The following is a 25,486-nucleotide window of genomic DNA, read 5'->3' as shown; positions in this document are numbered from 1 at the left end:
TGGCTATAATCTACAGGATGCTATGGAGCAAGACCTGCATACTTTAGAAAGTTGGTCCTTGATCTGGCAGCTGGGCTTCAACACCAAGAAATGTAAGGTCATGCATCTCGGTAACGGAAATCCTTGCAGAACTTACACCCTGAATGGAGAAACTTTAACCAGGACTACGGCAGAACGAGACTTAGGAAAGGAGTAATCATCAGTGCTGACATGAAAGCAGCCACTCAAGTGGAGAAGGCTTTATCTAAAGTACGGCAGATGATAGGTTGTATCAAGAGAAGCTTCGTCAACAGGAAACCTGAAGTCATGATGCCATTGTACAGAGCCATGGTGAGACCTCATCTGGAATACTGTGTGCAATTCTGGAGGCCACATTACCGTAAGGATGTGCTCAGAATTGAATCGGTTCAGCGGATGGCCACCAGGATGGTCTCGGGGCTAAAGGGTCTCCCGTACGAAGAAAGACTGAGCAAATTGCAGCTCTACACTCTCGAAGAGCGTAGGGAGAGGGGAGACATGATTGAGACATTTAAGTACATCACGGGACGGGTCGAGGTGGAAGATGATATCTTTCTTCTCAAGGGACCCTCGACCACAAGAGGACATCCGCTCAAGCTCAGGGGAGGGAAGTTTTGTGGAGACGCCAGGAAGTACTTCTTCATGGTGAGAGTGATTGAGCAATGGAACAAGCTTCCAGTGCAGGTGGTTGAGGCACGCAGCATCCCAGACTTCAAGAACAAATGGGATACCTATGTGGGATCCCTACGAGGTCATGCCAAGGGATAGGGTCACTAGGACTTGAATGAGCGGGTCAGCAGAGTGACAGTATAATTACAATTATACTTCAGGGGGTCAGTAGACTTAAAAGGGTGGGTAAATAGTGTGGGCAGACTTGATGGGCTATAGCCCTTTTCTGCCCTCATCTTTCTATGTTTCTAACCTTCAGGGAAACCAGTTTTTTCCAGAATTAACAAAGCTTCAGTTTGTTACATTTATTTTGCAGGGCATGATAAAAGAAAGGAAAAGAGCTTCATTTTTTTAACCTAGTGAGTGACTGTTCTGGTTTAATTCCTTTGCATGGTACCACATCACACACTTCTGCCTTGGCAAGGGTGCTGCAGGCGATGGTACAAACTCAACTCTAGCTAACTGTGCCAGCATCTCTGAAAAGCAAAATCTGCCATCTTGACTTGGATTTAAATTACAAACACAAAAACAGAAACGTACAAATATGCTGGTTGGTTTTTTTAATAATCTTTTATTTAAGGAAACCTATGGCCATTCTACGTTCTTACATGTATTCAGTTCCTCGGGGTCTGCGCCAGTCTCACCTTCTGCATCTCCTCCACTTATGCCTCCCCCTCCCTTTTCTCCATGGCTCTCAACTCTTAATTCATTGCCCTGGGTTTGATGGATACGTCATTCAGGGTATTGATAGAAGAGCTAGTTGTGGGTTTGATGTACTTGTGCCCATGTTCCCTGCACCTGGAGGGCTCCGAGCCAAAGTTTTGTTTCTGTTTCACGCAGAAAAGGCAGGAGCATTTTCCTTCTGGGATCCATAACATGTCCTCACTCAGGACCTTCCTCATGAACTGGCATAAAGATAAAAAAATTGAGTTCAGTAATGTTTTGCAGCCATGGCATCATGATCCAGTCTAAGATTATGCTTGAGCATGGCCCAGAACATGCTCATCCCTTACCAATCCCACCATTAATCAAACCCATAGTGAATACTTTTAGGCATCCTGATCACATAGAAAGCAGTTTTGTGAATGGATCTGAAAATGGAAGTGACAGCAAATTTTGGATACAAAGTGAACAATGGAAATGACTCTTTTGTGGGAGTAATTTTTATGAACCTTTTTTCACATATAAAAGCTTCTCTGGTCTACCTCAGGTTCCCCCTATAGTACATTCCAGAGATCAAAATTCTTTTTGCATTAGATGCACACATACAACCTTGCATTAACAAAGAAACTTAGAAACATGATGGCTTTCCATCCACAGTAACCATTATCTCTTCTTCTCTGAGAGATCCCAGGTGCCTATCCCACGCTTTCTTAAATTCAGACACAGTCTTGGTCTCCACCACCTCTTCTGGGAGACTGTTCCACACATCTACCACCCTTTCTGTGGTCCTTGGTGTAAAAAATTGAACACTCCCCATGCTGCTGGTGATCAGCTGTTTGTATCTTTTGAATAAATTAGGCTCCCTTTTACAAAGCCATGGTAGAGATTTCTACCACAGGCCAGCAAAATAAATGCTCCGACATTCATAGGAATTCTATGAGCATCGGAGAATTTATCTGGTTGGCCCACGGTAGAAACCTCGACCATGGCTTTGTAAAAGCCAGTGTTAAGGCAGTAGAGAATTCATAATAGAATTTAAGAGGATAGTTTTCAGTCTCTGATTAGGGACTTTGAATACATGTATTTACCCTTTCAGACTTGCAGCACCTGCCTGTAATGTGGGTGAATAAATAAGCACAGATTTCAAAGTGCAGATCCATGTGTGCTAATTTTTGGATCTCAATCCTCTAAACCCTTCTCCTAAATGTAACTGTAAATGCTCTTCATCCAAACCAAATGGGTTTTCGCACCAATCACTCCACTGAATTCTCTCTAATTGGCCTGACTACAAACATACTATACTACTGCGATCATCGTAAATCAGTTCTTTTAATATCCCTCAATTTAACAGCAGCTTTTGACACAATCGATCATGCAATTCTCCATAATTGCCTTCAAAACTGTAGAGTCTCTGGGTCTCCTCCTATCTCACTGATCAAAACTTTAACTTTCAACAAATCAACCTCTGATCCAATCTCACAAAAATGCAGAGTCCCACAGGACTCCATATTATCCCTGCTCCTTTTTAATATCTTCTTAGCCCCTATACTTACTCTGGCACGATCTATCAGTTTCACCATTTACGCTGACGATGTCCAACTTTTGCATCCCATCAATCAGGGAGTGTGTGGTGCAGGGGTTAGAGCTACAGCCTTGGCACCCTAAGGTTGTGGGTTCAAATCCCACACTGCTCCCTGTGACCCTGGGCAAGTCACTTAATCCCCATTGCCCCAGGTACATTAGATAGAGTGGAAGCCTGCTGGGACAGTTAGGGAAATATGCTTAAGTACCTAAATAATTTGTAATCCGCATAGATTTGTAGGATATGCAGAATATAAATTATTAAAACAAAACAAATAACACAAGCTAGTGAAATCCAGGAAATAAATGTCAAATTGGACAAAATCACCAGTTGGTTAAACCACCATAAACTTTCATTAAACATTGCAAAATCAAAAGGTATCCTCATTCCGGCTTCTGATACAGAAAATTTAAACGGAACTATATGCATACTGATTGAAACCAAGATCAAACCGTTTTAGTCTTTCTTCATACGAGAGGAGTTCCATCCCCTTTATCATCTTGGTTGTTCTTCTTTGAACCTTTTCTAGCGCCACTATATCTTTCTTGAGATAAGGAGACCAGAATTGAACGCAATACTCCAGATGAGGTCGCACCATGGAACGATAGATACAGGGGCATTATAACATTCTTAGTCTTGTTTGCTTTTATGGCTGACGCTGCACATCGGGCAGAAGGTTTCATCGTATTGTCTTTTCTTGGGCACTAACCCCCAAGATGGACCCTAGCATTCAGGTTATTATTCCCAATGTGCATCACTTTGCATTTGTCCACATAGAAGCTGAATCTGTCAAAGTCAGAGACCATATGGATATTTAAAAGAAATATATTGCCATCCCTATTTTCTCTTTCAAGAATGAAGAGTCCAGTAAGATAGACAATCTCTAGGCGTTACTGCTTGAAGGCTTCAGCAGCTACAGTTAATGCATCAGTCATCAGACTTCTATGTCATGCCATAGATATTAGTATAGTAATCCATTGCTGGTGGAGCATCACTGACTTCCAGTTAAGCAAAAGATCCATTTTAAAATCTTGACACAGGTGTTGAAGGTTCTGATGAATATCAGATCTTTCTGCGTAGCAGGCTTTTTATTTCCCTGTACTCCATTTAGAGTCTTAAGATCTTAGGATCAGTGTTGATTTGTTCCTCCATCATTCTATAAGAAGTGACTAGAATCTATACAGTATGTGGCCTTCAGTTACCATTCTTTGGAATTCGCTTTTGGTGGATATGAAGACAATCACTTATTATTCATTTAGAACTAAATTGAAAGCATTGCTTTTCAGACAGGCCTTTAATGTTAACCCAAGTTTCAAGTTTCAAGTTTATTAACTTTCAAGTTTAAGTTTCAAGTTTCAGGTTATTTATCCTCAACAATGGACTCAAATCATTGAGGCCAGCTCATTTTTGTCTGTAATTTTTATTATGTCATGAGCATTAAAGAAAAAAATAACAGATATAACAAATTTGAGAAATAATAAGTCCTATAGAAGAGAACAAAGAAATAATACATTGCCAAGAGGTGCTAATCAGTCACCAAATTAAATACACACAGAGAGCCATTTTCGATATGATGTCTAAAAACTCTGACTTTGGACATTTTGAGAAAAATGTCTCAAAATTGAGTGCAGAAAATCGTCTGTAGTACCTGAAGATTGGAGGGGTGGCCAATGTTATGCCGATTTTTAAAAAGGGCTCCAGGGGAGATCTGGGAAATTACAGACCGGTAAGCCTCACTTCGGTGCAGGCAAAATGATAGAAACGATTTTAATCAAATCTAATCTTCAGTTTATATACCGGGTCATCTCCTAGTGGAGCTCGACTCGGTTCACATATGATTAAGACTAGAGTACATAGCAAAAAAAATAGGAGAAAGAAGAGCTATAATTAAAAACTAAAGTACATAGTAAAAAAGCATGAGAAAAATAACTATAATATTATCATTTCATGGAGATTGTACTTAAACCGTTTTAAAATTGCAAGAACAATAAAGTTTTCAAGGATTTACAAAATAATTGCAGCTGGCCTAAAAACCTAATGGAGTCAGGAAGTTCATTCCAGATCTCTACAAACTTGAAAAGAAAAGATCGACTGAGCTTCCCAACAGATTTAATTCTCTTAAAGGAAGGGAAGGCTAACTTATTTCTTTGTGTATTTCTCAAATGGCAAAGTCTAAGAGTATTCCAACATAAGGGAACATGATTTAATGAGACAGAGTCAGCATGGGTTCAGCTGAGAAAGATCTTGCCTCACAAATTTGCTTGAGTTCTTTGAAGGTGTGAATAAACATAAGAACATAAGAAATGGCTTCGCTGGATCAGACTATAGGTCCATCCAGTCCGGCGACCCGCCCCCGCGGAGGCCAAGCCAGGTGTTCCCTGCTGAGAAACCTTGTTTACTCGTATCCCCCAATGTGATTTGCAAGAAGGTGTGCATCCAACTTGCTCTTGAATCCCAGAATGCTGGTCTCCATCACGACCTCCTCAGGGAGAGCGTTCCAAGCGTCCACCACTCATTATGCGAAACAGAACTTCCTAATATTTGTCCTGGGCCTGGTGCCCCTCAGTTTCAGTCCATGACCTCTTGTCCGAGTCACATTTGACAATGTGAATAACGCTGTTTCTTGCTCTATTTTGTCAAATCCTTTTAGTATTTTAAAAGTCTCTATCATGTCTCCTCGCAGTCTTCTCTTCTCGAGGGTGAACAATCCCAGTTTTCTGAGGCATGAGATTGTTCACCCTCGAGAAGAGACAGGAAGCGACAGGTATGCAAATCTCTCTCATGCATATTCATTAGGGATATCTTGAAAACCCAACTGGCTGGGGGTCCCCCAAGACAGGGTTTGGGAACCACTGGGTTAAATGGTCATTTTTCTCAATGGAGGAGAGTAAACTTATTTAAAAATGATCTGGAAATTGAAATGACGAGTGAGATGATTAAATTTGCAGATGACACTAAACTGTTCAAAGTTGTTAAAACACATGCAGATTGTGAAAAATTGCAGGTGGACCTTAGGAAATTGGAAGACTGGGCGTCCAAATGGCAGATGAAATTTAATATGGACAAATGCAAAGTGATACACATTGGGAAGAATAACCTGAATCACAGTTACCGGATACTAGGGTCCACCTTGGGGATTAGCGCCCAAGAAAAGGATCTGGGTGTCATCGTAGACAATACAATGAAATCTTCCACCCAATGTGCGGCGGTGGCCAAAAAAGCAAACAGGATGCTAGGAATTATTTAAAAAGGTATGTTTAACAAGACTAAGAATGTTATAATGCCCCTGTAACTTTCCATAGTGTGACCTCATCTGGAGTATTGCATTCAATTCTGGTCTCCTTATCTCAAGAAAGATATAGTGGCGCTAGAAAAGGTTCAAAGAAGAGCGACCAAGATGGTAAAGGGGATAGAACTCCTCTCGTATGAGGAAAGACTAAAATGGTTAGGCTCTCCAGCTTGGAAAAGAGACGGTTGAGCGCCGAGCAGGAGCGTCAGAGCACGCTCCCGCTCATTACCGCTCAGCGGCAGAAGAAATCAGCCATGACCAGGCCAGAGGAGGTAGGATGATGGGGCAGGGTGCACAGTGAGCGAGCAGACGAGCAAGGAGGGAGAGGGAAGGGAGGGGGTGCAATTGGACATAGGGATGGGGGAAAGGAGCAGAGTATGACAGAGGGGGTGTCTGGCTTGGTATAGAGTTTGGTGGGGTGCCTGGCTAGCTGCAGTGTCTGAAGGGGGGGGGGGTTGCTAGTTGGCTGGTTGGGTGCAGAGTCTGAAGGTGGGAGGAGGATGGTTGGTTGGCTGGGTGCAGAGTCTGATGGGGGATGGGGGTGGCTGGTTGGCTGGCTGGGTGCAGAGTCTGACAGGAGGGTGCAGGGGTTGTGGCTGGGGGGGTGCAAAGTCTGACGGGGTGGTGGCTGGGGGGTTCAGAGTCTGACAGGGAGGTGGATGGGGTGCAGAGTCTGACAGTGGGGATTGCAGAATGGCTGGATGCAGAGTCTGACTACCCTCCGCCATCTCTCTGCCCTCCGGCTCCACTCTGCAGTTTGAGTTCTCAAGCAATGTACTGGACATCATCGTTGATTCTTCATTGTTCTTCAATGACTACCTCAATTCCCTGGTAAAAAAATGCTTCTTCAGCCTTCACATGCTGAAGAAAGTCAGATCCTGTTTCCATCAAAATCATTTTACCGTCCTTGTCCAATCTATCATCCTCTCCAGATTAGACTATTGTAACTCTATCTTCTTAAGAGTAACTAAGAAAAACCTTCATAGATTCCAGCAGATCCAGAATGCCGCGGCCAAGCTGATTTTCGCAAAAAGTAAATTTGACCATGTCTCCCCGCTCCTGTCCAAGCTTCACTGGCTACCGATAACCGCCAAGGTCCACTTCAAATGTGACTGTCTACCTTTCAAAATCCTACATGGGATCCTCCATCCATGTATCCTTCTTTCTTGGAACTCCTCAAACCCTAACACCACCAGACCCACCCACAAATTAAAACTATCCTTCCCCTCATTAAGAGGCATTTCCCATAAAGGAAAACTAGGGACATCCCTTCCCTTCAGAATCACCGAGCTCTGGAACAACCTTTCCTCACCCCTTCAGAACCTGAGCTCTCTCCAACTTTTCCGCAAACATCTGAAGACCTGGCTATTCTCAAAAATCTGATACTTATTCCTTCTCCGACATTCTAAGCCCTCTAAAACTCCTCATATATGGACCTCCAACCCTTCACTGTAGTTCCTTTGTATCTAATCTCCTTTAATCTTCTACCTTCCATTGTAGTTCCTTTCTATCCCATCTCCTGTAAACCGTGCCGAGCTCTACGAATGTGGAGATGATGCGGTATACAAACCTAAGATTTAGTTTAGTTAGCTGGGTGCAGAGTCTGATGGGGTGGGGTGGCTAGCTGGGTGCAGAGTCTGATGGGGATGGTTGGGGGGGTGCAGAGTCTGACGGGTGGCTGGGGGTGCAGATTCTGATGGGGCTGGCTGGGGGTGCAGATTCTGATGGGGCTGGCTGGGGGTACAGAGTCTGACAGGGGATTGCAGAGTGGCAGGGGTGGCTGGCTGGGTGCAGAGTCTGTTGGGGTGGGGTGGCTGGGTGCAAGGAGTAGGGAGCTGGGAAGACAGATGCTCAGGTGATTTGGAAAGACAGATACTGCACATAATGGGAGAGGGTTGGGAAGGACAAATGCACGGGGGACGGGGTCAGGAAAAAAAGGAAAAGAGAGATGCTGCACAGGTGAAGTAGAGGGACAGGAGAGAAAGAAATGCTGCCAGTGGGGGAGGGAAAAGGAATGGAGAATTGTTGAACATAGGTGTGTGGCATGAGAGGGAAAGAGAGATGATGTATATGGGGAAAGGAAGAAAGAGGGAGAATTGTTAGACATGATAGTGGTGGAGAGGAGGGAGGGAGAAATGTTACACTGGGAGGGAGGTGAGATGATCCAAAGAAGGCAGAGATGTTAGACCACTTGAATGGAAAGGAGAGAGAGAGATGCCAGAGCACAGAATGGAAGGGAAGGAGGGGAGAGAGAGATGCCAGACCACAGAAAGGAGAGGAGAGAGATGTTAGATCTCGGGAAGAGGGAGGGAAGGAGAAGAGAAAGATGCCAGACCATATGAGGGGGGAAGAGGGAAGACAGAGATATCTGACCATAGGAAAGGGATGAGATGGTGAATAGGGATGGAAGGCAAGACAGAGGGGTGGAGGGAGACAGAGGAAGGAGATGGTAAGAACATAAGAATTGCTGCTACTGGGTAAGACCGATGATCCATTGTGCCCAGCAGTCCGCTCACGCGGCAGCTCTCTGGTCAAAGATCAGCACCCTAACTGAGACTAGCCCTACCTGCGTACATTCTGATTCAGCACGAACTTGTCTAACTTTGTCTTGAATCCCTGGAGGGTGTTCTCCCCTATGACAGACTCCGGAAGAGCATTCCAGTTTTCTACCACTCTCTGGGTGAAAAAGAATTTCCTTATGTTCGTACGGAATCTATCCCCTTTCAATTTTAGAGAATACCCTCTCGTTCTCCCTACCTTGGAGAGGGTGAACAACCTGTCCTTATCTACCAAGTCTATTCCCTTCAGTACCTTGAATGTTTTGATCTTGTCCCCTCTCAATCTCCTCTGTTCGAGGGAGAAGAGGCCCAGTTTCTCTAATCTTTCACTGTACAGCAACTCCTCCAGTCCTTTAACCATCTTAGTCGCTCTTCTCTGGACCCTTTCGAGTAGTACCATGTCCTTCTTCATGCACGGCCACCAGTGCTGGACGCAGTACTCCAGGTGAGGGTGCACCATAGCCCGGTACAACGGCATGATAACCTTCTCCGATCTGTTCGTGATCCCCTTCTTTATCATTCCTAGCATTCTATTCACCCTTTTCACCACCGCCACACATTGAGTGGCCGGCTTCATCGACTTGTCGACCAGAACTTCCAAGTCTCATTCTTGGGAGGTCTCTCCAAGTACCGCCCCGGACATCCTGTATTCGTGCATGAGATTTTTGTTGCCTACATGCATCACTTTACACTTACTCATGTTGAACCTCATCTGCAATGTCGATGCCCATTCCTCGAGCCTGATTATGTCACGTTGCAGATTTTCGCAATCCCCCTGCGTCTTCACTACTCTGAATAACTTCGTATCATCTGCAAATTTAATCACCACACTCTTCGTACCAATGTCTAGATCGTTTCTAAAGATGTTGAAGAGCACGGGTCCATGGATAGATGGGAAGGGAAGGCAAGGCATGGAAAAGTAGATTTTCAGAAGAAAGCAGAATGTTAAAAGTTAATGCTAAAGATGAATGTATGATAGAAAGTGAAGGAGAGAAAACAGGAAATGGATAAGGTGGCCTTGGATACACAGTTAAGAGCACAGACAAAAGGAAGTGCAGCCAGAGACTGGGAAAAAAAGGTTTGAAAACCAAGGTAGGGGAAATGATTTTATTTTCAATTTAGTGATTGAATTGTGTCAGTTTTGAGAAATGACATCTGCTGTCTATATTTTGTACTGTTCAGGAAGAAATGCATTTGTTTCTATTTCTTTGGGGTTGTACTGCATGCAGAATTTAGCATCTTAGGGTTTTGTTTGTATATATTGTGACATTTCCGCTCCCCGAGACGATCATGTCGGAGTGAAACCCCATAGTAAATCCTTTGACCGAGACCAGAGACTGACCGAGAATGATCAGGCAGGAGATCCTGAAAGCAGAGCTGCCTATCCTGAGCCATCTGAACCTGAGCAGGAGCCAGAATACAGGTTAGCTCCACGTCCCAGTAAAAAACCCAGCTCCCTTAAGAGGTTTAATCAAGCTCTCAGTTGTATTCTGCCCAGCAACCTGGGGGGGAGCCAAAGAGCATGAAAGCTAGGAACTCGGACACTTAGAACAGGGAGTGGCACAAACACTCTTAAACAGCTCTCCAAGGCAGTAAGGCAGGCTGCACATGAGGACCTGGCAGAGAAGGTTCTCCGGGCCAGGCAAAGGCCAGACCTCGCACAGGAGCCTATGGAATAGGAGGATTCCATTGACCAAGAGTCAGCAGAGCAGTTGGGTGTTCCAGAAAACATGGACACGGCTGAATGGGTGCTGCCTGGACCTGAGAATGTGGAAGCCATGGATGTCAGCTGGGCAGTCTCTCACTGATTGGAGGTACTGGTTTCCATAAGGAGATAGTTATTGGGACTGTTTGTTTGGTATAAAAGTTTTGGTTCTTCTGTGGAACTGGACTAAGAGCAGTGCTGCACCAGCATTTAGCATTGATTATGTTGCTGCACTCCAGCTATGCAAAAGCCAGGAGAAACTGAAGGAAGTTTTTCATTTGGGCTTGTGGAGCAGTTTCCCTGTTACCTGTTTAACTTCAAGGGACTTACAGAATTGGGGTAGGATCCCCGAAGATCTAAGGGTTGGGATTCTGCGGGAGCTTGTTACAGCTATTTAATAAAGGGGAACCAGCAATTCTGTTACCCAACAAGGGAAAGGACTGCAGGGGTGCCATTGCTGGAAAATATCAAAAGACTGCAATACTGCATTTTTGTTCTCTTCATGTTTGAAATTTGTTTTGCAATGCAGTATATGACAATGCCTGGTGAAGAAACAAAACTGTATGATTTAAAGTCCAGGACTCAAGGATAGTGTTGAGAACTGTTCCTCTCTGGACTGTATTATTTTTGGTTTTCTATTTTTGTTTTGGTGACAAATTAAACCTTGGACATTTTTGGTTTGAATTGTCTTTCGCTGGTGTTTATTATAGCGAAAACAAGGTATTGTACATCAGTAAGGTCTCCCACATTGGGAGCCACGCCAGGGTCGTGCTGCCGCCTGTCGGTGGTCCTCCACAAGCTTCCAGAGACCCCGGCAGGTGACAATATTAGTACTTTAGTTTCTGGTCCTGTATATGTACAGGGGTTATCTGAGTTCTGCATGTGTGACCAAGGCCAGGTGTTCTGGTAGGAATAAATGTTGAGAAGCATATTGTGTAGTTTAATTTTGTGGTTAACCATTATGTATTGTTAATAAGATTATATTTTGTGTATATATGAAAAATGAATGGAAAAATGGTATTACAATTAGTACTATTATGGGGGTGGGGTCTGGGGCAGAGTTTGCGGGCCCCCCCAAACAAAAAAGTGTTCCACAGCCTATGTTTGCAGTACTGGGACTTGTTACTGCAGTTTTGTAAAAGAGACCCATGGTACATGATGACAGATAAAGACCTGAACGGTCCAACCATTCTCACACTCATTACCAATTCACGATTAAACCAACAATGAATATGATATAATGTGTCCACTGCTAAATTTGAATTTGTGTGTGCTAACTGCATCTTAATATTATTTTGTATTTTGGGGGAAGCATGCCAGAGGCAGAGAGTGGACATTCCTGTGCTAACTGGTTAACACACAGATAACGTGGGAGCCCTTCTTCAAAATAAAAGGTGGCATGTGATTCTGCAGCAATTTGAAAAAAAATGGTCACACATTAATGGAAAATATCGGCCATTTTACAGCTCTGGTAAAAATGGCCTTAGTGTGCAGAAATGACTTGCATAAGGGCGAGGTAAGACCAGTTTTTCCTAGCTGGCATGCTAGTGGTTAGTCGCTTTAACTTTACTCAGCTTCTGTTTCACTCCACTGAAGTCGTTCATTGTGAGATTTCAATTTATGAGTTGGCTGTGTGGAGTGAAGGAGTCTGTGCATACAATTAACTATTTGACATTTCTATAGTGGCACTGGATATAGTGATTTAGATAGAAAAATAGAGACAACTTACAATATAGTTGATGCATAAACAGGCAAAACATGTTTAATATGAGAAAGCTCAGGATTGGAGTCAGAGCCTGTACTTGATGGGTCTCTAATGGCAGGAGCGAGGTATAGGAGAAAGACTGTGGAAATGGGTTGGATGTGCAGGTTGAAGGAGATTGGCTGATTATGTAGAATAAAAGGGAGAACCAAAATATCAAAGAGACAAAAGAAGTGGCACATCAATAATTCTTTTTAAACCAGTGCTCAGAGTTGTTTTCCAGGGACAAACCCACGTGTTAAACGGCTATGATAGAACTCTCAATCACTGCCCTTGTTGCTTCTTAAATAAATCTTGAACTTTAGAACACCTATCTGATGTTGCAGCAGAGATAACTTCAAGCTTTAATGTTCTTTGGGTTCTGCTGCTTCAGAAATAGCTCAAATCCAAGTTCAAAAAATGTGACTGGTCTGTCCATCAGATCACTTACTTTGCAGACCCTGTCCCCTGGTGTTTGGTCTGAGATTGGAAAACAACTCTGAGCACTGGTTTAAAAAGAAGATAGTTCTTTTGGAAAATAGAATGTGAATTCTTGATGTGCCACTTCTTTTGTCTCTTTGATATTTTGGCAGTAGTAATTCCATGTAGGTAGAGGCTATTGAAGATGGGTCCCTGATGTGAACAGCTGAGGACTTTACCTGGTGCTGTCTGAGAATATATTCTTTTCCATATCTCATTCTCTGTGACATCCAGTTAAGCCTTAAATCATATGGGAGTACACTGAAATCCAACCACAACCGATTAAGATCATCTTTCACCTCGGGAACATTCCAGATACCATTTTCATTCTTATCCATTATTTGGCAGGTCAGCCTCCAGTCAGGTTTATCCAGAATAGTCCATTTTGAGGGCTTTTGGCTGGGAACAATATGGTTCACTACAGTTTTCTTTAACCTCAGTACATCAAAAGTTTTGTTCTCAAGGCGTTGATTGAAGATACTTGATGAGATCCTATTTAATGGCATAACGGTTTCCTTCTTTTTTTCTTCTTCCCGTGGAAGGCTTGAGATGCCTGACTCCTGAAGGCTGCTTTGGCTGGCTTTGTACGTTGTCTTATGGCTAGTTGTACATGCTTCTAATATGTCAGGAGGTCTGTGTATGGCATACACACGGTTCTCTTGGAACATCACATCCTGCAACAGATTTGGGGAACATAGTAACTGCTTCTGGTCTTCATGTATGGAGTCACATGGAGTTTGTCTCCTACAGATAGAGTTATTACCTTGTAGAATACAGTCTTCCTTAATCTTGATTTGATGTTGCTTACCATAACTTATAGATACTTCCTTGATTATAACGCTGTTCTTATCTTGCTGTTTGTAAAATTCCTTCTTAACTCTGTTTTCATTTTCCTGGTCCATAGCTCTCTCTCTTGCCTTCTTTTCTATATTGTCTTTTTCTTGGCCATTCTGAAGCTTGCTGCTTTCTATTTGTTTTTCAAACTGTCCTATCATGTACTGGACATGATTGGCTTGGTCCATAAATTGGCGAATTTTGTCCAGTGAACTAGTTTTTATTGGAGGACGTAGTGGACTCAGTGAGTCATATTTCTGAACTGTGAGGGGATAAGGCCCTGTTTCTTTCTTATTCAAGATTTCAGCTCTTTCACAGACACTTGCAGATATACTTCTAGGGAGTTTGTTCTGAACTGTCAGATTTGTATAAAAAAAGTAATTCAGTTTTTCAGCTGCGTTGACTTCAAACAGTGAGGACCTATCTATGGCTGATCCTGAGGCAACAGTGCTGTCATCCATGGAAAAAAGATTACTATCTCTACAGTCAAGTTCATTGATTGAGTTCTCCTCAGCCTTCTTCTCAGATGAGAATTGATTGACCTTCTCTTCATCTGCCAGATTAATTTTGATGCTCTCGGTGTATGGGTCCTTAGAGACTTCAATTTCTTCCATTTGTTGCCAAGCAATAGAAGGTCCTTGAACTGCACATCTCTCGGTGAGTTTAGATAACTCTATTGAGAAAAAAAATCATCATTAGATTGATTGAAGCTCTGCTAGTGTACACAGAGCCAATCTAAACATGCCTTTCAGGGTACACAGAAAGTAAGTGAGATCTATCATGGTGCACTTTTAGTAGTGGAGAATGGAACCATGATCTCCGAGGAATCACACTAGGTGTTACCAGTACTGTGCTCAGAAAACAGAAAAGCTCTTCAGATCAAAAAAAAAAAAAAAAAAAAAAAAAAAGCAGAACCCAAACTGAATGCAGCAAAATAAAAGTATTTTTTTTTTTAATTGAATGCTCCAAAATAAAAGTTTTTGGGTTTTTTTAAATTGAAACAATTACTCAACATGGTCCATGTTTCACCCACTCAAGGACTGCTTCAGGGACATAAAACTAAAAACAATAATTGAAACAATTCAATAATATAAAAAATGCATATCTTCAATATATTTCCAGAATATAGATGTTAAATAATGAATGTATCTAGAATTGTAATCACTACTAAATAGAAAGCACTGGATATAAAGGCTTAATTTGTTTTTTGGCCTCAGACCCACCACTCCACTGGAGAGAATTACATGGCTCTTCATCATTGGGCCATAAAATTATTTCTTATATTTCATTTTATTTATAATTTATACTATACTCAATAAATTAGCCAATAATACTTAATAAAACTTTTCAGAAGACTTAGCTCAGTATGCGTGACCCGGGAGGGAAGAACCCAATATGTTTTGCACTGTTGTCCTTTATCAAGGGTCCCCCTACAAAAAAAGGAAAAAACAGGAAATGCCTTTCATTAACCTGCTTATCCCATTCATTTTTTCATAAACATTTTCAATTTTAAAACTGACTCACCGCGGCCGCTGTTGTCATCCAACTCATTCATTTAAAGAGCAAGATGGCATCTCCTTCTCTCAGTATTTAAATACACTCCCTCTAAACAGTATTGGACTGATTTTTTTGAGCAGATCCAGGGGGTAGCGATGGGGGCCACGTTAGCTCCTTCAGTGGCCTTGTTATATATGGCAAGATTTGAAGAGCATTTTGTATATGGATCTACTTTCTTTGCCAAGGTCCCATTTTGGGTCCGTTTTCTAGATGATGTCTTTTTGTTATGGCAAGGGCCCAAAGACCAGTTGGAAGAATTTTTTGAATATCTCAGTTCTGTAGATGAATATATTAAATTTACAATGACATGCCACCAAGTCACTATTGATTTTTTGGATATTAAAATAAGTATACAAAATGGGGAAATTAGTACTTTCTGTTCAGGAAACCTGTGGCACGTAACACCCTGCTCCATTTTACTAGTTTTCACCCCTATAAATTATGATTTAATTTGCCCATCAGTCAGTTTTTAAGGGCACAGAGGGTGTGCTCTTTGGTAGAAAGTTTTAAAGATCAAGCACAGGACCTTAGGCAGAGGTTTACTGACAGGGGTTATCCCAGTCGAGCTATACGTCAAGCTTATTTAAGAGCATGATTTGCTCAGAGAGAATTATTGTTGGAGGAAGGTACATTCAAGGGGGAAGCAGCTCCTAAACTGGTTAACATTATGAAAGATCTAAGGCACATTGTACGGGTACATCCCTCTTTGCAAGAATTTCCAAAAATAGCATATTGTAAGGGCAAGACATTAGGCCAAAAATTTAATTTTCAAAAATTTGGGGAGCGAAAGGAACTAGATAAGGGGGGGGGGGTCATGTTAAATGTGGCAGGTGTCAGTGGTGCAGTATGACCATAGAAGGTGATCATTGGCAGGTCCCGGGGAGGAATGTTGTATTAAAATCTAAAATAACCACCAACTGTACTAGTAATCAAGTGGTTTATGCAATTGTCTGCCTGGGCAAGCTGATTTACATTGGGCACACGAGCAGACCGGTGAAAATAAGATTGACTGAGCATGGTCCAACATTGGATTAGTAAAGAACATAAGGTGGAAGAGATGCAGTGGCGCATTACAGATAGTATTCAGCGGGAGGGGGGGGGGGGGAAATATGGATAAAATTCTGAATGAAAGGGAACAACAAATGATTTATCAGTTAGATACTGTGGAACCACGGGGTCTGAATGTGGAGGTGGAATGGGCGTCATTGATAGGATAAAGGTAGGTCCAATAGGAGGCAGCGGATGTCAGTTGTTTAGAGGGAGTGTATTTAAATACTGAGAGAAGGATGCCACCGCCATCTTGCTCTTTAAATGAATGAGTCGGATGACAACAGCGGCCGCGGTGAGTCAGTTTTAAAATTGAAAATGTTTATGAAAAAATGAATAAGATAATCAGGTTAATGAAAGGCATTTCCTGTTTTTCCTTTTTTTGTAGGGGGACCCTTGATAAAGCACAACAGGGTGAAACATGTTGGGTTCTTCCCTCCCGGGTCATGCAGACTGAGCTAAGGGCTCCTTTTATCAAGGTGCGCTACGGGGGTTAGCGCGTCGGACATTTCATCACGCGCTAACCCCCGTGGTAAGCCAAAATACTAATGCCTCGTCCATGGAGGCGTTAGCGACTAGTGCGGCAGGCAGTTTAACGCGCGGTATTCTGTGCGTTAAACCCCTACTGCGCCTTACTAAAAGGACCCCTAAGTCTTCTGAAAAGTTTTATTAAATATTATTGGCTAATTTATTGAGTATAGTACTTCTTAATATCTTATCAATATGTACTTAATATCATAACAATTCTTATGTAATCCGCCCCGTCACCGTCACTGCCATCTCATTCACTGCCCCGTCACCGTCCCCACAGCATCCATATAAGCCTCAGTACTGCAATATTTAGCTTATTCCTTCCTTATAAATCAAAGTTCTGGCTGCTGAACTAGAGAAAGAGATGTTCAGCTGGCAGGGCTTTGTTTATAAATTTTTATCAACACAACTAATATACTACTTTATCCTAGAAGTCTATCCACGACAGAAGGGAGGCCTCCAGGTTAACCGCAACCTAATGAAGCAAGCCTTATTAAGGAGAAGAGAGTACAGGGAGGAAGGAAAGATGTTGGCATAAGGAGAGGGGAGAGGGGAGAGGAAGGAAATATGTTGGCACAAGGAGAGGGGAGACATGCATGACGGGGGTAGAGGGTGAAATGTTGCATATAATAAAGGAAGGAGAGAAGGAAGAGATGGTGCATGGAGAGGGACAGAGAGGTTTGACCCAGGACACAAGGCAGGGGGAGATGGTGGACAGTAGGAAAGAAACAGAAATGTTGGATATGGCAGTGGAAGGGAGGTAGAAAATGCAGCATGGGGAAGAGGCATACGGGAGGGAGAGAGAATGGTGTTGGACAGGGGGTGGATGAGAGGGTGGGATATACACGAGGTGGAGGAAGAGAAGAAGAGAGATGTTGGATCTAGTAGAATGGAGTGATGAAGAGATGCCTGGCAATGGGAGTGCGGGAAGAGAGTAGGAGAAATGCTGGACCATGGGGGAGGGGGGGGGAGAGTGCAGGAGGTCAGAGAGATGTCAGGTGCTGGACTATAAGGGTGAAGGAAGGAAGAAGAATGGTAGAACACTGAGGGGGAGGAGAGAATAGATATATGGTAATTGGGGGTATGTTGAAGATTAAAGGGAATGGAAGGCTGAGGAAGGAATGAGATGAGGAATGCAAGTAAAGATAGAAATTTGACAGGTAGCTGAAAATTGAGGAGAAGAAGGGTAAGAAAGAGGCAGAAGGAATGATCAACATATCAGAGGTAGGTGTAGTAAGGGAATAGACAGGAGAGAGGAAAAAAGATAAATGGATAGCAGCCACTTGAAGAATTCGAAGACGACAGGAAAGCAAAAAAGGGAAACTGGAACCAACATGATGGAAAAATAAAACAACCAGACAAGGTAGAAGAAAAATATTTTGTGTTAAATGTTTTAAATGGAATATGGATAATAATTAGCAAAAATATTCTATAAATATTGATAAACTTGCAGAATTTACCAATTTTCCTCCTCTTTTACAAAGCCTAATAGCACAGGCCACTGCGGTAACTGTCCTGAAGCCCATAGGGATTTTAAAGGGCTTTGGGGCTTTTGCTGTACAGCAGTTGCTAGTGTAAAATGAGGGGGGTGGGGGAAGGGGTGCACAGAATTCCACCAGGAGTAAAATGGTAAGAAGTAGTACAGTGACTATTTGCTTACAGAGTTTAAGATTAGCAAAGTGCAGCAAGGTCTATGTTAAGATTTTATTTCTGTATCTTTACTTGTGCAGGGTAGAAAAAAAGACAAGTTTAGAACTTTTCAAATCTAAGCAGTTAAAAATGGAATTAAACTTTATTATTGTAGAAAATTACAATTCACTATCGTTTTCAGAGTGCATATTGGCGACTTGACCTTTTCTTGAGTGTCCCACTTTACTCGTTTTCCTCTGTACTGCTACAGCAGAGAAATGCAATAAGATTAGCCCATTCTCTTCCTCAGACTCGCATGGTATCTGCGAAGAATCTGCCTGGTCAGAAGCAATGAGAAGAGCAGCCTTGAGACCTGAAATCTAGCGATCCTGGCTCCCCTACTACCTAAACATGCATGAACAAGCCAAGCAGCATACACACTCAGGCTTCGCTTGTGCCCCATAGTGGAAGGTCCCAGAAAACGTGAGGTGTGGCCCAGGAGCGGCTGCAGCCAGGCGGGGGTTTGAGCCGGTTCAGAGGCAGCAGGGGGAGGTGCTTCACCAAGAAGAGGGAATTTCTAACCGGGCTGCTGTTCAATCTTCTCCTTTGACGCAACCGGAAACAGGAAGTTGCAGCAGAGGAGAAGATCGAATAACTTGAGCAGCCACACGTGCACGGCTCTTTGAAATGTGCGGTTGGGCGAAAAAGAAAGCCGGCAAACTCTGCATCTAAGGTGAGGTGGAGGGAGGGAGATGGCGGAACGCTACGATCGGGCGAGTGGGGGCTGCTGGACCGCGCGATCCTTCATTGCCTCACTGCGGAGACAAGTCCATTCACCACCGCTCCACGGGGCGGTGAATGGCCTTGTCCCCGCCCCGCAGCGACCACTATTTTTTCTTTCCCTGTTTCGGCGGGTTACCCGCAGCTACTTGCGGCTAGCCACGGGTAACAATCACCGTGTCATTCTCTAGGTGAAACTTAAAAGGAACAGGGAGTTGAGAGCCAATAGTAAAGGCCGTAGATAACAATTCATGACAGGGGGCCATAAGTGAGTTAGAAGGTAGGGAATTAATATAATGTAGAATTTGCATATAGGCAAAAGTATCAGTAGACGGAATACCAAATTCTGTCCGCAACTGATTAAAGGACTTAATTCTCCCATCGTCATCTACCAATTAAAACACATAATGAATGAACTTTGTTTCCCATCTAGCAAAACTTACACCATCAACCCCAGGAAGAAAATTATTATTGAAACAAATAGGCAGAAAAGAAGTGATAGTAGAGTTAATAGAATGAAACTTACATACCCAGTGTCATGTCTTGCACAATGAATGATGTAACACCTTACTAGTGAGAGGCTCAGGAGATGCAGAGGGAACAGAATGCAGGTATGCACTAAAATGTGTGGTCCGGAAACAAGAAAGTTCTAAAGAAGTAGTAGTAAAAGCAGTGGAAACCCGAAAAAAGTCATTAATATGGCGCATACCACAACTAATAGTCAGATAGCGGATATTCAGCAAACCCATTCCACCCTTGTACCACGGAGCCGCTGCCCGCTTGTAAGGAAGTCGGGCCCTCTTGCCCAACCATAGGAACTGTTGAACCACACGTTCTAGGCGATGCTCATCCCGTAAAGTCAAATAAAGAGGGAGCACCTGAAAGACATACAGCCAACACGGAACAATAAGCATGTTATATAAGTGAACCCGGCCTAGAAGAGAAAACGGTAAACCCCTCTAAAGGGGCAATTTATTCTGAAGGGTCTGAAACAAGTGTTCCACATTAAGAGAGTACAATCAAGATAAATCAAACGGAATAAGAACCCCCAAATATTTTAAATATGAGTCCGCCCATCGAAGAGGAAATATACCCCTCCATGCTGTGCGTACCACAATAATGGAGGGTAAAGCGATTGATTTATCTAAGTTGAGAGAAAGACCGGAGTGAAATCCAAATTCTGAAATAAGGTCCAATGCCATCGAGAGAGATTCCTCCGGCCTAGTAAGAATCAAAAACATATTGTCAGCAAAGGCCAAAGTCTTCAAAGTAATCCCAGCAACATTAAGACCATGTACCGCATCAAACCCACGAAGAGTGCAAAGCAAAGGTTCCAAGGAAAGAATAAAGAGCAGGGGCGAGAGAAGGCAACCTTGACACGTACCCCGAAAAACAGGAAAGGAATCTGTACGTATCCCATTAACCAATAATGAGGCACGCGGGTTAGAGTAAAGAGAGCTAACGGCCCTCAGATAGAAGCCTCCCAGCCCAATATACTCAAGTGTCTTAAACAAAAAAGACTAGTGGACGCTATCAAAGTGGAGGCGTCCAAACTAACGAACAATGCAGGAATACGATGATATTGACAATGGGACAAAGCAAAAAAGACCTTACGGACATTACAGACAGATTGGCGACCACGAATGAAGCCCACTTGGTCCTCATGGATGAGTTCAGTGAGATGAAGGGCAAGACGATCAGCTAAAATACGAGAAAGAAGCTTAAGATCTACATTAATCAATGATATAGGGATGTCAGCATCTTTGCCAGGTTTCAACAATAGTGTTATAATCATCTCATTAGCATATCGAGGAAACGAGCCTTGAGCAATAGCAAGGGACCGCAAAGATGAGAAGAAAGAATACGGTAAAAATCTCCTGAGAAACCATCAGGGCCTGGAGCTTTACCAGATGCAGAGCCTTAATAGCAGATTCTAATTCCGCTGCCTGGAACATTCTTGCATTTATAACGTACGTGTAATCATGCCACCAAAGCCATAAAAAGCATAATAAATAATAATAAGCACAAGTCAGTTTATCTTCTGTGCATGTGTTTGTCAATAATCTATCCCAGCAACTCATTGATAATTTAAAATTTGAGGGTTCTTCAAAACGTTTCAGCACTTTCATATTTTCCCAGGAAAGTAGCACTCCCTAAAATTGAAAGGGGATAGATTCTGTACAAACGTAAGGAAATTTTTCTTCACCCAGAGAGTGGTAGAAAACTGAAATGCTCTTCCGGAGTCTGTCATATGGGAAAACACCCTCCAGGGATTCAAGATAAAGTTAGACAAGTTCCTGCTGAACCGGAACGTATGCAGGTAGGGCTAGTCTCAGTTAGAGCGCTGGTTTTTGACCAAAGGACCGCCGCGTGAGCGGACTGCTGGGCACGATGGACCACTGGTCTGACCCAGTGGAGGCAATTCTTATGTTCTTAAATGGTTGGGGTGGGAGAAGTGGTAAGAGGACATGTCGTAGAATGTCATGTAACTAGTCAGTCAGGTAAGTCGACTCACCTTATGTGGAAAAGTGATGGAATTTGCTTTTGAGATATTTGAGAAAGTGTCTAAAAAAATAAGTGTGGAAACCTTTTGTAGATCCTTCGTAGATATCTTCAGAGCATCCCACACAACTCAAAGCATGGTGCAAATCAGAGACCATAATGCTTAAAAGAGCATATTCTTTAATAAAATGTGATTACGTACCCGGTCATCAACTCAAAATCTGCTAACAATTCCATCGCTAAAAATTATCAATACTATGCGCAATAATATTTTCTCTGTTACGGCTCCCATGCTCTGGAATTCATCACCGGCATACTTATGAGAGATCTGCCCGTTAGATAATTTCTAGCCTAGTTTCTGTGGCAATTATAGCAATACAGTTTAAATTTTTACCCCTTATTTTCCGTTTTTTTCAAGTTCAAGTTTCAAGTTTATTAATATGTTTGATGAATCGCTTATTAAAATTTCTAAGCGATGAACAAAATTAAAAATAGAGTATAATACAAAGAAACTAACATATTGACAATATTCTTTCATAAAATACAAACATGAGTCGGGAGGGAAAATGCAAAAGTTACAATTTTCATTTTGGTAGAAAAATGGAAAAAACAAGAGGGTGGGGGGTGGTTAAACTATAGCACATTTTGAAACCTCACTTAAGAAGTTTAAATATTAAAAGCATCTTTAAACAGATAAGATTTTAAAGATTTTTTGAACATTGTGACATCTTTTTCGTTTCTAATATATTGTGGCAGAGAGTTCCACCATTGAGGGCCCATCACAGAGAACATATCCGATCTTCTTGTTCCTATAATTTTCAAAGAAGGAACAGAGAGGAGATTTTGGCCAGATGAACGAAGTGGACGTTGAGTACTGTGTGGTATTAATAATCTAGATATAAATTGGGGTTTTTCCTTAACTGTTCTTTTCTCTCTGCTTATTGTAATTCAACCCTTTTTCCTCTCGTGTGAGTTTGATTTGTGAGACTTTGTAGATGTCTTTATTGGCTAAAAATTAGTTATTAATTTTAATGTGTCTGTACTACCTTTCTGTTTTTTTAATTTATTGTAAAGCCGCTTTGTAATTTAAAAAGGTGGGATAACAAATTTTTAATAAACTTGAAACTTGAGAAGAAAATGCTTCAAAAATTAAACTATGAAAATTCTCAGCAGTACTACAGAAAGCCAAATAAAATTCTATTGAATCACTCTATTTACTAAAACAAATTTCTTAAAACAACATTATATAAAATATTAACATAGAAACATGATGGCAGATAAAGGCCAAATGGCCCATCCAGTATGCCCATCCACAGGAACCATTATCTCTTTTTAAAAATTTATTTATTTATTTATTTAATTTTGTAAATATACATTCATACAGTATGTATATAGGAAAGAGAGATTAAACATATTAATTAAAAAGAAAAGAGAAAGAAGAGAACTAAACAACTTCCATTACAGTATCAATCATCTCTCAAACAAAAGTCCACATTATGGGAAAAGCAATTCACATTGGTAGGGCCTTATATTATTACAGAAATTTATAATATCATACAAAAAATGCAGTGTTACTTCTTCAAACAAATATAAACTAGACCTTATTCCACTGTGGAAGCACTAGACAGCGTTACCCCTTTAGCCTCAAGAAAAAATCGCAGTTGGGGGGGATCAAAAAAAATATATGAATGTTGATCCAACAAGATCAAACATTTGCAGGGATATCTAAGTTGAAACTTGGCCCCCAAAGACATTTCCAGGAACTCTTTCCTTCGGGATTGAGTTAATTTAGATACATCTAGAAACATGAAAATCTTAGAGTCCATAAAGGTCACTTCTTTAAGCCTAAAAAACAGCCTAAGAAGTGCCTCTTTATCTTGCTGAAAAACAAATGTCACCAGAAGTGTAGAATATGAGATGACTTCATCCTCTGAGGTTTCCAAGATTTTCGTAACATCCATAGGACTCAAATTAGTTGAAGCCTCAGTTTTAGAAGCCTTCTTTGAAACTGGAAGGTAATAAACTTTGTGTAATGGAGGAAAGCCATTCTCAGGGTATTTAAATATCTCTTTCAGAAATTTATAAAATAAATCTTTAGGCGTCATTGCTAGAGTTTTAGGAAAGTTAAGTATTCTTAAGTTCAACATTTTAGTATAATTCTCCAAATTTTCTACTTTCCTTACTAATAGCAAATTTGTCCTTCATTAAAGTAGTCTGTGTTGATTGAATGCCTTGGACCCATTGATCCAGGCAATTCATCTTTTCCCCCCTGAGATTTTATTTCCTCCTGCATAGAGTCAATCCTTACATTATGTGCATTTACCAAAGGAAGAGTTCCTGCACATAATTTGTATAATGAGTCTAAAGCAGTCCAGATAGATTCCAAAGTGAACTCAGTTGGCCTTACCAGTGGGGGGACCGATGGAATTTGTTCCCCAACCTCTGATGCCAACTTTGCCTTCTCCAACGCTGAAATCTCTGCCTGAGCTTCCAGTGATACCGGTAAGCCCTCCAGCTCTCTCGGGGTGGATCCTTCCTGTCCCTTCAGAGCCGCCGTAGTTCCCTGGTCTCGCGGCTGTTGGGGAGGCTCGGGTCCTGCAGGGCTAAGTGAGATATCACTCCCGATGGCTGAGACTTCCCTCTGCCTCAGCTCAGCCGGTTCGCCCCAGGGTGAAGAAGAAAAGAAGCTCAGAATCGTCTCCTGTCTTCCCGGGGTAAGTTCAGCCTGCCGGGCTGTGGCAGCCGCTCTTCCCCTTCTTTTCGGCATGCCGAGCTAGAAAAAATAACCTGACTCTCTTCGAGGAAACTAATTAAGCAGGAGAATCGATAGTGAGCGTCCTCACTGCACCGCGGCCATCTTGCTTCCCAGGAACCATTATCTCTTTGTCTCTCCGAGAGATCCCACGTGCTCATTAGACAAATCTGTTATTATATTGTCAAAATAAGATGCTAATTCTACAGCCAGCTATCGAACAGGAGGAAACGATCAGTTTTGTATTTGGTGACCTATTTCTGATATGAATTAATTTTTTTTTAAATAATTCAATAATGTCTTTATGTCTCCTTCAATGAGCAGCTGTATTGAATGAATTTGCACCCTCCAATCTGGTTTTAATTGAGCATCACTGTTTTCCTCCATGCTCTCTCTAAACACTGCCAAATTTGTTTTCGAGACAGTAATTGGGCGGAACACCAAGGCGCAGTTGGCTTACCTGCAATAGAGGGAAAGGGATTGAGACAACCACACTCAAAGCAGTTTACATACTGATGTCAATTGTGCAATTCTATCTAATGTGTTAAGAGAAACATTTTATATCGATTATCGTTTAATCTCAGACCAAAATTTGGTTTTATTGTTCTTCCTTCTAGATAAATAATTTTTATGAGAAATGATAATAGTAACTTTTTTAACCTTCCAATGTAATGTAAAATCCAGTATAAAAATGATCAGACCAAGGAAGAGGGTACTAGTTATGATCTGGAATGTATTGGGTACCTAAAGAATCAAACATATGAAAAATAAAATCTAGATGGTGTCCTTCAATGTAAGTTACCTCATATTGCTGTAGATTATATCTAAACAGTCCAACAGAAATAGCCAATTTGTACCATTTGGATTCTATAGGTTTTCTGTCAATCTTCTATCACTTAACTAGTTTCCAATCCAGTCCTCCACCTCTGTAATACTCAGGCCCAGGCTGCCCAGTTTATGCCGAGTAAAGCCCATTAAAGAATCTGATCAAAAAGTCTTAATCCATTAGGAATTGTACATTGTAAAAAGATAAGAGTTTGAAACCATTGTTTTAAAGCTTCTAGTTCTGTTGCTTGTCCTACAGTCATCCCCCCTTTTCTCTTTGCCCAAATTAGAAACGTACACGAAAATCTAAAAGAACTGGCTGAG

At 41.9% G+C, this 25,486-nt stretch overlaps 1 protein-coding gene across 1 annotated transcript in view; it reads right to left on the bottom strand.

The window, feature by feature from the left end:
• Nucleotides 1-1,318: 1,318 nt before the first annotated feature.
• Nucleotides 1,319-25,486, bottom strand: part of LOC117355414 — a 155,868-nt gene continuing 131,700 nt past the window's right edge. Inside the window, exons 2-3 of the mRNA XM_033933930.1 lie at nucleotides 12,885-14,212; nucleotides 1,319-1,592 (exon numbers count right to left, since the gene is read on the bottom strand). Coding sequence (XP_033789821.1) covers nucleotides 1,389-1,592; nucleotides 12,885-14,153 — 1,473 coding nt within the window. The 5' untranslated portion in view covers nucleotides 14,154-14,212 and the 3' untranslated portion in view covers nucleotides 1,319-1,388. The remainder of the gene's footprint in view (nucleotides 1,593-12,884; nucleotides 14,213-25,486) is intronic.

The sequence above is a fragment of the Geotrypetes seraphini genome, chromosome 2, assembly GCF_902459505.1.
Source record: "Geotrypetes seraphini chromosome 2, aGeoSer1.1, whole genome shotgun sequence".
In the NCBI taxonomy this organism is placed as follows: domain Eukaryota; kingdom Metazoa; phylum Chordata; class Amphibia; order Gymnophiona; family Dermophiidae; genus Geotrypetes; species Geotrypetes seraphini.
The sequence above is the reverse complement of the archived record's forward strand: the minus strand, read 5'-3'. Positions and strand labels throughout refer to the sequence as shown.